The sequence below is a fragment of the Tachysurus fulvidraco genome, chromosome 4, assembly GCF_022655615.1.
Source record: "Tachysurus fulvidraco isolate hzauxx_2018 chromosome 4, HZAU_PFXX_2.0, whole genome shotgun sequence".
NCBI classification, from domain to species: Eukaryota; Metazoa; Chordata; class Actinopteri; order Siluriformes; family Bagridae; genus Tachysurus; species Tachysurus fulvidraco.
Genome location: NC_062521.1, coordinates 19,350,863 through 19,365,444, shown reverse-complemented (window position 1 = coordinate 19,365,444; position 14,582 = coordinate 19,350,863). Strand labels below are relative to the sequence as shown.

At 36.6% G+C, this 14,582-nt stretch overlaps 1 protein-coding gene across 1 annotated transcript in view; it reads left to right on the top strand.

Annotated features, from left to right (window-relative positions):
- Positions 1-54: 54 nt before the first annotated feature.
- The window catches only part of LOC113660985 (serine/threonine-protein kinase 32C), an 83,262-nt gene continuing 68,734 nt past the window's right edge, over positions 55-14,582 (top strand). Inside the window, exons 1-2 of the mRNA XM_027174863.2 lie at positions 55-193; positions 4,613-5,014. Of these exons, the coding sequence (XP_027030664.1) occupies positions 4,933-5,014 (82 nt within the window). The 5' untranslated portion in view covers positions 55-193; positions 4,613-4,932. The remainder of the gene's footprint in view (positions 194-4,612; positions 5,015-14,582) is intronic.

Here is a 14,582-nt window from a genome sequence, read left to right as displayed (position 1 = left end):
ATGGGAATTTAAGGACACCAAGCAAACCTTAAATCCATACTTCGAAACCAAAAAAAAAATCTTTGCAGTATTTCCATGCATTCCTTTTCCTTTCTCGCGTTTCCTGCCCTTTTGGGGTGTTGTGAAGTGTCACTATGGTAACATGCCAAGAAAGTGAAACAAAATCTACGGCGTGCGGAAGAAGCCATAAAAGGTCAGTCCATTATTATTATTATTATTTTTTTGCGTTTTTACTAGGTCTGCTACACAAATGTATAAACACAGTGGTGTTAAAGAACGAATCAATAATTGTTCTTTAACTATGCTGATATAATCACGAAGCTTATCGTATTTGTTCATTAAAGTTAACTTTCCACTCAAAGAACTGTATTTTATTTAAATTGTATATTATGTATATTTTGTATTTCTTAGGAAATAAAAAAAAGAAGGAAAAATATACAAAATTACATGAGAGTATAGTGACATGTATATATTAGGAAAGGGTTATAAGAAAAAATACCCAGATGCCACAAAATTGCCCATATTCATTGTTAGAACAATAATTAAGAAATAAAAATGAAAATATATGTATTATTAAAACATGCAGATGTGTAATGAACCTTCCAGGAAGATCCCACCCTTGCACAATGGATTAGGAAGAGGATTAGAGAGTGAATAAATGGAGTAGAATTGGTCACAGTAGCACTTTATGTTTATAAATATACAAATAAATTTTACCTGTATGCCGCTTATCTTTTCTTTTAGCTAGTTATTTTATTTTATTGTTAAAATGTAAAGAACCTAATAGTTGCACTGAATGAAAGACTGTGAGTTCAAATCCCAAGACTGATGCCACTGCTGGGCCCATAATCAAGGCCCTTAATCCCGCTTAATGCTGTAAATGTAAGAAAAAAATGTAACTATCTCTAATAAGTATTTTAATAATTGTGTACAACAGTAGTTGATAGTGACGTCCACCTTCATAAGTTCATTATAAAAATACATGATATTTTTACTTTAATTTATAGCCCTTAATAATATTTAAATACTATTATTTGATTTTTTTAAACTCTGTTTTATTTATGAATTTTGTTCAGACCCATTTTATAGATACAATTACACATTAAAGTTATTATTATATGCCTACTGAGTTTTAGAATAATCATTCAATTCAAGTGTCCAGTCCAAAAAGCTGATGCGTTTTCAAATATACTAGATTTTAGTGAATCATATTCAGTTCAGTTAATGTGCACCTTAAAAAGGACTAGCTGCAAATAAAATCATTTTTTGGTGTTCATAATGCAAGCAGACTCAGAAGAGAACTTTTATTTCCTTGATATTTGAGCATTGATTCGATTTCAGACCATGTCTTGTTCAGACCATAACTCCTTCACAATAGTTGTGTAACTATAAATTATGGACAGAGTCAATCAGTATGATCACTTTATTGATGTTATTATTTGGCAGTAGATGAAAAATTGAGAAAGCAAAACAGACTTGAAGTGAAATACCAAAAACATCTAGGTAAAAAAAAAAGGAACAAAGACCCAACTCATCTTTCATGCCACAGAGCTACTGACATTTTATGTGAATCATAAGAGTGATTGGCATATAAAAAATACAATACACATATAACATGATGTTTCATTAATTCTGCTGCCTAAGTAATCAGAATTGCTTGTGCTACAGTTCCCCTATTAAGCTATATGCCTCCTAACAAGTTGTTGTTCACCCTATGGAAAGCCATTTGAGTATTTTGTAGGTGATATAAAACTAGAACTATGTACAAAAGTACCAAAAATTTGTGGTCAGTTGACCATCACACACATATGTGGGCCTTCCATAAACGTAAATATGACAAAAACAAATCTGTGATTTCTAAACAAAAATGAAAAGATTAGTATTGATTAAATACATTAAATTAATTAATGGGTAATTAATTTCATTAATACATGCTCACATATAAACTTTAAACAGATTTCATTTTGAGTAATATGGATGCTATAGAAGGTTATTTAAAATATTTCTTGGTTTAAGGCCTAAGGCCTTTTATGATATGTCTCTGATGCTCAATGTCATAGCTTGCTCATATTTTTGACTATATAGTACAGTATATAGTTATAGAGGGGAAATGATTGATAATAACCGTTTGAGTCTGGTTCTTCTTAGTTTTTCTTCAAATTGTCCAAGGGAGATTTTCCTTGCCACCATTGCCTTGCTTTGTGACAATGACCACTGTTAAAAGTGCTAGACAAATAAAATGGAATTAATTGAGTTTCAGTACTGCTTTCTTGGTTCACGTTCTTTGTGTTTCAAAGTCGTGTGTTTGAGTTAGCTTTGTTACCTGATATTCTTTTTGGCTTTAAAAAGGCAGCTGTGAATGCCTTTGTCTGCATGACATGCAATTTCTTGTTGGAATCATTAAAGGTGTTTGTGACCGTTAAATAATAATGATAATGTTTAGAATAAATTTTAATTAGCACCTTTAAAAACAACTGCTGGTTGTGCGCTTTTTGTACTACATTTCCTCCCCAACAGAGGTTTTAGACTGATGGAATTCTTAGTGCTATTAACCCAGTGAACCAGCATCAGGAGAATTTATGGATAGAGACTTCATAGCACTACTGTCTGTCACTCTGCAGAGGCATCTGCAAAAGTCATAGATGTAAATGTATATAATGTGTACATTTAATAGTAATTTATAACTAAAAGTTGTGTGACGTGACCTTGTAAAACAAGAAAAGTGTCACCAAGGACAAAACAATTGACACCAAGGACAAAAATCTTTGGTGTCAGACTTAAATGTGTTTGGTTAAATGTACTTTTGTAAGGTGTAAGATTTTCTTTTGTTCATTATATATAATTTTCAGTGTTGTGATTTGTTGACTAGCTGACTGAGCTTCCTTGACTGTGCTTCCTTGACTGTGTTTCCTTGACTGAGCTTTCTTGACTATGCTTCCATGACTGTGCTACTTGACTGTGTTTCCTTGACTGAGCTTCCTTGACTGTGTTTCCTTGACTGTACTTCCTTGACTGTGTTTCCTTAACTGAGCTTCCTTGACTGTGCTTCTTTGACAGAGCTTCCTTGACTGAGCTTCCTTTACTGTGCTTCCTTGACTATGCTTGGTTGACTCTTCTTCCTTGACTGTTTTTCCTTGACTGTGCTTCCCTGACTGTGTTTCATATATTTATTTATTTATTTGGAACCCCATTAGCTTCCACGAGTGGTCGCTAATCTTCCTGGGGTCCATTTTACAATATCAAAACATATTATACACAATCAAATTACACTTTTTACAATATGTTATCAAAAGAATAAATACACTTCAATTTGAGTCATTACACTTAGTTTTCATTACAGATCATACATTTTTTTTTACCATCTTTTTAAAATGAGATATATTGCTTATTTGTCTTATACACATTGACAGTTGATTCCAAGCTACTGAGGATCTAAATATTACAGTTCTCCTCATACAATTTGACTGTGCAAAAGGAACAACTAGATCACCAGAGCTGACCTGCCGAGTAATATGTATGTGGTAATATCCACTGTAAACCAATTTATCCACAAAAAATCTGGGGTTGTTTTTATAGATGGCATTATGAATGTAGCACAGAAGACTTATCTTCAATTTATCCTGTACCTTCAACCATACTAATATAGTGTGCATCTCATTCACACCGGTCCTGTACGAACAGCCAAGAGCAACTCTGGCAGCTCTATTCTGAGCAAGTTGAAGTTTTTTTAAGTGCTCCTGTGCTCCCTTGACTATGCTTCTTTGACTGTGTTTAATTGACTGTGCTTCCTTGACTGTGCTTCCTTGACTATGCTTCATTGACTGTGCTTCCTTGACTGAGCTTCTTTGACTGTCTTTCCTTAACTGTTTTTCCTTGACTGTGCTTCCTTAACTGTGTTTCCTTGACCGTTTTTCCTTGACTGTGCTTCCTTGACTGTGCTTCCTTGACTGTGCTTCCTTGACTATGCTTCATTGACTGTGCTTCCTTGACTGAGCTTCTTTGACTGTCTTTCCTTAACTGTTTTTCCTTGACTGTGCTTCCTTAACTGTGTTTCCTTGACCGTTTTTCCTTGACTGTGCTTCCTTGACTGTGCTTCCTTGACTGTGCTTCCTTGACTATGCTTCATTGACTGTGCTTCCTTGACTGAGCTTCTTTGACTGTCTTTCCTTAACTGTTTTTCCTTGACTGTGCTTCCTTAACTGTGTTTCCTTGACCGTTTTTCCTTGACTGTGCTTCCTTGACTGTGTTTCTTTGACTGTGCTTCCTTGACTATGCTTCATTGACTGTGCTTCATTGACTGAGCTTCATTGACTGTCTTTCCTTAACTGTTTTTCCTTGACTGTGCTTCCTTAACTGTGTTTCCTTGACTGTTTTTCCTCGACTGTGCTTCCTTGACTGTGTTTCTTTGACTGTGCTTCCTTGACTATGCTTCATTGACTGTGCTTCATTGACTGAGCTTCATTGACTGAGCTTCAATGTACGCCACTTGAAGAAAAAAAGACAATTCCATATTTCATGCGTAACAAATTGGACAGTACGAAAGTAAATAAGAAAGTTTTACTAAATTATGAGTTCGTGATATAAGGTGAATGACAGTTTTCCTTTGTTCCAGTGGCGGAAGTGGGATTGTAATCCGTTAAAGTGTGTGGAGCAGCAGAGGAGGGGCTGAGTGGTGATGAGAGGAGAAGCGCTTCAGAGATCACCACTCAGAGAAAAGCAGAACAACACGTCGAACACTCCACTTCACTTCCATTTTGCTCGCTGTTTCCTTCTCGTCGCTCGTCTTCTTGTCTTTTTTGCAGTACATTTCTTCACAAACTCGGTACCAGGGCGATCTTTCCGCTCGGGGAGAGGAGATGCTGGAGCTCGGACTGTAGCGGCACTGCGCGCTGTTTAGTTCCGCACCGGGCGAGGAATGCCATCTGAGCCTCAATGTTTCACTGGGCCAAGTGGAAGAAGAGGATGGGTGCGAATAGCTCCTCTAAGAGACCGGTCTTCGACGAGAAAGAGGACGGTGAGTAGTAGATCTCTAGCCTAAACTCCTACATCAATCAGACTGCTTTAGTCCCGACGCATTTTTGTAAGACGCACGTGCACTCTTTGGAGTTGCCCACAGTGGGCTGTCTTTCTCCTTCACTTTAGCTAGACGAATGCTTTAATAATAACTTGACTAATAATCTAATTGACATGCATTTTTTAATTATTATTTTTTTTTTTTACACATTGCTTCCTTAAATATATAGCCTTGGCAGAATCTTCACCCATTGAGCACATTGGAGAGTGACTAAAAAAACACATCAGAATACTATTCAAGTAGCACACTGAGATTGGACTAACCTTAATAACTGCTGTGATTTTAGCCCAGAAAAGATTCATGAAATACTAATGATGAGCCGTTCAGTATGTCTGCTGTCTCCTTTGTAAAGATAATTTACATTGTTGCATGGAAAACATTTATGATTTATCCACCAATATCCCTCTAACCATGTCTAACTGTCTGTTTGAGATATATTGCATTCTTTTAATATGTGTAGCTTGTGCTGCAGTATGCCACGAGTTATTAGGCAGCTAACTGATTAATTAAGGGGGATTAGTTAAATCTGTCAAAACAGGGCCACTTGAAGCGCTTGAGGATTTCATTATGCTGAAAAAGAAAATCTGAGTCTTGATTAATTTGACTGCTTTCCTCATGTGCTTGAGTTGAATCAGACTCTGACTTACGATACATTTACAGTGAACTTTATGAATGCTTTTGGATGAGAATTTGGATTTTGCCTCAAAAGCCCCAAAAACTAGGTCACCTCTTAGCAGGTTTCAGATGATGTGACTCAAATGGAAACAGAAAAGTGGACATGTAGGATCGATAGGGTGATAAAATGTAATGATGCATTTAGAAAATATGTGCGATTAAGTGCACGGGCCACCATAATCTGCCAGACTAACTTTTTGACATATGTCTAGATGGAACATTTTTCTTCTTCGTGCAGTATAGATCTGAGTCTCTGTCTTGGCTGATTAATTCTTGAAGTCTGGGTGAAATTGAACTGTTGTTTCTGTACTTGGTTGTCTCCCCACTGAAGTCCAGATATAGTGACATCTAATATATTTAATAAAAATCACTTTTTTTGGTCCTTCATCCAGCCACTAAAGTCAGTGGATGTGTTTTGGTTCATTTCTGTGATCTAATCAAACTTCACCCTAAGCACTGGAAGCAGAACCAGTAAGTGTTAATTGTAATGATTAGATAGAGAGGAATGACTTTAATTTAAAAGAAGATGCTCTGGGCTAATTCACAAAGTCCTAGAAACCAGATTTTACGGTGAAAATCATACAAATAGTGGAAAATACTTATTTAGCTGAAGGGCTTGTGTTGTTTCTGTCCTTCAATCTGCATTCTGTTTAAAAATAGCTTAAAACCGGAACACGTTGCAAGTGCATTGTTTTTATTCCCATTAAAATCTAATGACAGTCTTAACTGTTCCATATTACATTACTGTTCTGCATGATCGGAAGATTGATTACACCTCATGCTCTGTACAAAAAGTGGGCAAAAAGGAACATTCTGTGCTTTCATTAGACATCTGAGCTCTTTATATATTGATCTCTCTATTACGCTATAGATCATATTATCATACAGTATATCATTCAAAGAATCGTTGAAGACAAACTAACCACATTGCTGTCATTGAAACCCTTGAAGTACAGTCTGATTACGGAGCAAATATAGTCAAAAATTGTGTTACTTCTTAATATCATATAGACTGTAAGTACTGTACAATTTATTAATAAAGCACATTTCTAACATGTTTTTAAAATAGTATTTTGATGCATGGCCATGAAATGTACATATCTTGGCACTACAAAGGTATAGTTACCCTCATGCTTTACCTAAAACTGTGGAAATGTTATCGTAGATAGTGAAAAAGAAATGTCTTTAGATCTCTTCAAAAAAAAAAAAAAAGAAGCCATTTAGAATGAAGGTGGACACCAGTGACAATCCACCAGTGAGAAGCCAGGACACTAAAGGAACAATCCTGCATTGCAGTCATGTTTAGACCTCAGAGGAGGACATGTCAGTTGCCCTGAGTTTGAAGACCTGAGTTGGCATGCATGAATGCATAAATAATGTGGCACATTTTAAATAGAGTTTAAATGCAAAAATGGGAACTCAGAAAGAACTCAGTTGAGTGAATTCAGTAGGAAGGGTCAAATGAAAGAACATTGAGAGGTTATGAACCAGACAGCAAGCGGTATTCTGCATTTTCTGTAGAGGACATTTTGCATACAAAGGGATACGAGCCAGCATAAAGTTCCAGTATATTGTATAATCACTTGTTCAGCAGTGTATGTATACAAACACGCAGCATATAAATAGATGAAGGGTCTGGTGGTTGATGTGAAATGATTTAAAGGTCACCTGACCCAAGTGAGAAGAAACAATGGGTCTGTTGTGTAGAGGGAAAACTTACTAAAACCATAGAGCTGTAGATGATAACTAGTATGGCAACGGAAGCCCATGCATCCATGATAGTGGCATGACTCCACAGGCAAAGTAGTTAGATAGACAGTGAGAGGTGTAGAATTCTCATAATGCAAGACAACTAATCCAGCAAGGACAGAGACTTCATATATTAAATAAAATAAAATAAAAAATACACAGTGGAAGCTCATAGGGATGAGGTAGTTAAAAATGCAAAGAATGCTTGTTAATACAGCCTAGTAATGCTAGCGAGGGGAAACAAACTCAAAACTAACCAGAGACAAACCACCAAGGCAGACAGTAGCTTAGTTTGCTGAATTTTGAGAGGGCTCTGAATTCCAACACTAGGTCCATGAAAAATGTCAAATCTCAAAGTGCGGACCATCCCCAAATCCTCCAGTAGCTTTACATGTACAACGATACATCAAGAACCTCTTCCAAAGAGGGCACCATCATGCTAGCATGTGGGAATGAATTCTGACAAATGTGACAAATTAGTTTTATCATGCTTTTTAAACTAATGAGAATTTACTTGTCTAAAGCCATAAAAGGAGAAAACAAGATAAAGAGGAAAAGAATAAGCATTGGTAAGTGGTAGAGATAATCTATTAATGAAATTATTAAGGATGATAGCTGTAATGCTAGTACACTATTATGTTGGCAAGCAAGCAGCTAGCTAGCAGTTGGTGCTCAGATTGAAGCATGAGTTTATCAGATTATGTAACAAGCCTTATTGGTAAAATTTTCTCATTGTCTTTGTATCTTGCTCTTTTAAATTGCATACATTCACATTACTGATCCAATAACACATAAGTCATGAAATAAATATAAAGACAAAAATTGTTCAAAAATGTTTTTGATATTTGGTAAAGGATGAAGATATTTTTTAAGAAATTTGCCTTGATTTGCTTGATTTTGTTGATTCACAAAAGAGTGGATTTGTTCATAAAATCTGTAGTTAGAATCAGATATGAGTCTGTGCCAGAAAGGATGATTAGAGACAGAAATGTGCAGGTGATAACTTCCATGGGTCAGGTATGGAGCTGTTAATGTGTTAATGTCTCACTTAGTGTTCTTTCACACTTTCCCTGCTCTCTCTCTCTCTCTCTCTCTCTCTCTCTCTCTCTCTCTCTCTCTCTCTCTCTCTCTCTCTCTCTCTCTCTCTCTCTCTCTCTCTCTCTCTCTCTCTCTTGAATTAACTTGCCCAGTGATATTCTTTTTTCCTGCTATTCCTGCCTTTTTAGATTTTTTTTTCCGTCTTACACTCAAGCATATAAACACACACACACACACACACACACACACACACACACACACACACACACACACACACACACACACACACACACACACACACACACACACACACACGCGCGAGTCAGAGAGAGAGTGACAGGGAGCGTTCTTTCACAGTGTGATGGTGTTATCTTCTCCTGTCTGTACGGTGTTGTGATGCTCTGTTTAGGCTGGCCTCTGGCAGCATTTCACTCACCAGCTCCCCATGCTCTTTTGCTCTCCTCTGCCACTGCACATAGATCTGAATAGCCCATTATGGGTGGCTTGACAAATAACCACCATAAATAGCATATTCAATATTGTTAGGGTAAGTGTCATATACAAGCATGTTATTTCAGGCATACTGTTGTCTGGTACAGTCTAATCCTTGTTTCCATACATTGCAGAATACACCATAATGTATGAAGAAATACATACAGAGCCCCCTGGTTACTTTGTCCTCATTTGAAACCTTTTCATTTGAAATCCCCCATTTCTGCAAATGCAATAGATATGATAATTGCTCTAGTTTCTCTGGAAACAATGATATTTCAGTTATTTTCCTAACTTCATTAGAGCTCTGTGCTGCAGGCCAATTATCCTATAATGAAATTCATCCAGTGGTCTTCAAGGCTACATTTTAATGCATCTCTATGACACTGCTTCAGCTTGAACGAGGCTTTTTAATGATAGCACCAACAATCTTGAGTAAAATACATTTCACTTCAGTTGTTTTGTTTCTGCTATATTATACACACTTATATATGTTTGGTTCATACAGTAGATGTATTAAATCATTTTGGATTTCTTGTGCACTCACTCACACTAGCTTGTCAAGATGAAACATACTGTAGAAGACAAGACCCATTCAGTTAAGTTTGGTCCCATAACCTGATAGAAATGCAAGTTTTAGAGTATTGATTTTCTGTATTAATACATTTTTGTTTTAAAACTAAATTTTAGATTTTAAAGCCTTGTACTCATTGCACAAGTTTGTCATTAATAAAGTCATGTGATGCTTTAACTACAGAACCAAAATAACAAAAACAATGCCCAGTTACTTGTGGTCGAAAACAGTACACATTAAATAGTGGCCTGGTTTGTATGTGAGCCATCAAGCTTAATTTTTAATTGATCATTTTCAGGCATCAGTGGCTAAATTAGTAAGAGTGATGTTTCATTCTGTCTATTCAATAAACATTTAACTTTATTTATTCTAGAGTGCGTGAGATTGTCATGATTGTATGCGTTTTGTATTTGTATTGTATATGTACTTTCTCAGTCAGCTTTGACACCACAAGCTGTTTCACTGCAAACGCATTAATATTTTTATCGGCGCACTCATTGCGATGATGGTTTTCGTTTCAGTTGCTGATGAGAGAGCTCATTCAATAATTGTAATTGCCATGCTGTAATTGCCTCCACTTCAGTGTTGCTGATTGAAAAGCATCACCATCACTAAGCGGTTGTCATGAATCCGTCACGCGTGATGTGAAGCAGGTCATGCTGTGGCTTACTCGTCTCTCTCTGCTCACATGAAGTACCTGATTTTTTTATTTTTTATGTAGAGTTCAGGACCAAAATGTTGTGGCCCATCAGCTAAAGTACTGCATTATAAAGATAGTTTACCTCTCAGATACTGAAAATGAAACTGAGGTACTTTACTCTCTCCATAACAGTTTTGTGAGTTAAACGCCTCTCATGTTGTGTGACAGGAGCAATTTCTCTCTCTCACTCTGTGACCTGAAATTTAATACCGGTCAGGATGTCAGGTCTGGGGGCTGGGTTTTCCCCTGGCAGCAGGGGGAGCATGTAAACAGAATGAATAAATAATGTACTGCTGCTGCTGGCCAGTGGCTCAGGAACATTGCATATCATGTCTTCAAGTATCTGCTAGCTGGAAGATATAGCTGGAAAAGGAAAGGGATTAACATACGATTAGACTTCAAGATTTCTGCAAAGGTTAAATTTTTTTTTTTTATCGAGCTAAAAGCCAGATTCTGTACGAGCAATTTATGTTCCTTAAGCTTTGCACTCTGTTAAGCATCTGTATATATGCATATTATATGTAGTCCTGTTGAAATGGATCATTTCCCTGCATGTCCTATTACACTTATAAACATCAGGACCAGGGCAGTGAAAATTGCCTGAATAATAACTTGTGTGCATTTACATACATGTCAAAACTTTCTAGGACATTAACTGATGACAGTATTTACAATAAATATCTCTGTCATATAGCCATTGTTCCTTTTTCTAGAAAATTAGTGCCCACCAACATCAAGGTGGTTTCCTTGATAAGGTGTTCAAAAGCAGTGATAGGACACTGTTGGTATCCAGCCCCTAGGACAGAAAAGCCCCCAGCCCAGTGTCTGATAGGTCAATTTGCAAACTAAATAGACAAGAAAAGTCAGTGGTGTTGAGGTCTGAATAATTAGGCAGAAAACTGTTAGAACTATATTTGATCATGGGTTATGACCTGGATTCTTTTCACCGACCCAAGTGAAAGTCCAGATTTGGTATCTTCACCCATTGAATCGCACACTTTCCTGTGTATGCTGCCAGTTGTTTCTATAGATTATTATATCAGCAAGTTAAAGCATGATATATACAGTGTGGGGCTGTCTTACAAATTCCACTGAAATATACAGGGTGAATGTGATAAAATGTGATTAAGCAAACAGTATAATAAGGTATGTGTGGGGATAAAAGAATCTCTAGAACTGATTAAAAAAGTAAACCCCAATAAGTCTCTTTTACCTCTATTACATCCATCTCTAACCTTTCCCCAAGTTTCTGAACCACTCTTTTTTTATGTTCAAGAAAGTGATATGCCAAGCTCTGTTCTCTATTATAGTGAGAAATGGTGTATCCAAGTACTATCTGTTCACAACTCATCTTGCACTGCTAGCTTTCTCCAGAGCACCAGAGGCTGCCTGCTTCTACTATTTAAAGTGACTGATGTGATATGTGCTGTATGTTATCCATTTGCAGTACATCATTATTGACTTCCACAACCTTCTGCCTGATATTGAAGGGTTCTTGCAAGTTGTTGAAAAAATTTTGATCCAGTGATGTGGAATAAACTCCTAGTACAAATTGTCTAATTTGGGAACATTATAGACAGTGAGCAATCAGTGTCCCAAACTGTGATGATTTGCTCACATGTCCAGGATGTACAGAACTTAATTTTACTCAGTGTTGGACTAACTTTTTAGGTGGCTTTAAAATTTTTTAAACATAATTTATCACGATATTTTGGGTTCAAGCAATCCTTTTGTCCAAATCATATTTTATAAGGTTTAAAGAGCTCTGCTAATCCACCAGCCTGGTGTGGTAATTCCTGCCATTTTTTAATGTTTACATAATTTATGTTACATAAATGATGTTCCATTATCAGTTGTGACTCTTTTCAAAGATTATGCCCCGACCACACTTTTTGTGTTAACATACAGACTTCTTTGGGGAACATATCAGGGAGTTCATGATAATTGTTAAAAAGTGATATCTTGTAGCTTGAGAAGATCCATTCCAGTTCTATTTTAAAGGATATCAAAGAATAGCATGCTTTGGGTGGTCAGCAGATTTACCAGCTGACATTGATTTCAAGAAGAACACCACTGATTATATATATATCACAAACGAAAAGCTAGGTCAATGGAAATGGACCCCTAACCAGTGCAGTGTTTTATTAGTCCATGTATGCCTGGCCATGGGGCTATAACGAGCCATGTGGAAAAACACTTCTCTGCTGTTTTTTGGGACCAACAACTGGGTCACAATTTCTCCCATTTGAGTGTCCCGGTTCTCTCTCTGCAGCTTGTCATTAATAACTGAAAAATGTGAAAACCACTGATTCTACCCACATTGCACAGATTTCAGCAACTAGGCCACAGAGTCCTACTTGGGGTTCTGAGAGAGCCAGCAAGGCCTCAGTTTCCAGTGCTAAATTTGATAGTGGTCTGATCACCATGGTAGTTTTCTCCTAAAGGAGAAAGATTTGGCATCCTGAGCCAGGACATTTATGCGTGTGGCTTTTGACCCCCCGGGATGATGCCTGACGGCTGCTAGTACATGAGCAATTATGTGGAAATGGTTTGTGAATTGTGTGCACCTCACAGGCTAGACAACGTGCCAAGAATATTAACCTTTCTTCAGGGACTTCCTGACAGTAGCCGGTTCCCCAGGTACCATAAGTTGAAATAAGCATTCGGACACTTTTGTTTTTATTATTTAATATACTGCATAAATCCAGTGCATAAATCCATTTCACATTCACACACAATGTCTTATTATGTTCATTCTTAAGTGTAAACAAAGCAGACATAACAGACACAAGTATTCAGTATTTATTCATAACGGTTACAAAATTCTATATATAAAATCTTTTTAAATGTTATTATGTAAATTGCACCAGGTTTCATATGAAAGTCGTTGTAACTGATTGGTTTTTGCACAACAAGTAGCAATCATGGCAGATGTGAAGGAGCTTCTAAAATTATTCAATACTCAAAAAAAATTAAAAAAAGACCAGAAACATTCCTGTTTTAACCACTGGTTTGATAATATTCAGTTGGAAATTTCATAGAACCACAATTAATCATCCCTACACAAGATTCCTCAAGGCTCTCAGACTAATGACAAGAAAGGTAAGAGAGATGCCAATAGCTAAATAAATAAAACAAACAAACTGTTGCAGTGCAATCTCTATTCCTACACCCAATGCCAAACTCTGCTGAAAAAGCACAGAGGTGTATGGCTGAAATCTGAATGCAATCATTTAGATAAATCAGAACAAAAAAAAAGGTTGAGCATATGAGCACAAAAACACCATTCTATCGAGAAAAATACAGAGATGGGAGCATAATCATCCGTGGCCGGATCTCCGCAAACAGTCCCAGGGCATTACAATCTCACCAGAGGAAAATGAATGGAGTGATATACTGGGAGATATTAAAGAAGAATTTTATCTCATTTAGCAAGAAACTGAATCTGGCAAAAAGATGGATGTTTCACAATTATGACCTCAAACACAGACAAAATAACTTGTTTCTATTAAAATAGTGCTTGTATAACCTTAACAAATTTCCTTTTTTTTTTTTTTTTTTTTTTTTTTTAGAAGAGTCTGAAATTGCAAGTTGATCAGAGAGACCTTCACATTTCTTGGGCAATTGAAAATGACTTGGTAAAAGAAATGGTCCAAAATTAATCCAATACGCTGTAATACTTGCTTGTCTCTTTTCATCAGTTTTTCATATTTAGAAATGAAAAGTCAAAAGTAATTATGTATGTAAATAAAAGTGGACATGTGTATCGGAAGGATAATGTATTACTAAAATTATTCCTAGTATTTATATTTGCATTTACATTATAATTCAAGTTATAATATATAGAGAGAGATTGTTGTGTGTATGCTTGTATATATTTTTATTTTTTTCAGCTATGTTCTCTGCCGTAGTCAGGTTATCATCTGTATAACAGGTGTAGTGAACTACTGATAAGTAAACAGGGTAAATACTCCTGACATAACCTCCTGGTGCACAAAGCTTGTCAACAGCTACAAAATCTGCCACTGATGTTAACAGCCTGCACACACACATTCACTCTCACACTCCTGATGCACCTGCGTGCTCCGTTACCCCTGATGCTGTAAACAGGGATCTGTCTGGGAGATCGGATTTGAAGGTTGCAAGCATGATGGCAGTCTACACTGCACACATGCTCAGCAAAACAGCAGATCTACTGTGGCCCAGGGTGAGATTTTGACAGTGCCTATGAGAACACTGTAAGAGGGATTATGAAATTATGAAGTTTAAGATGTAATTAT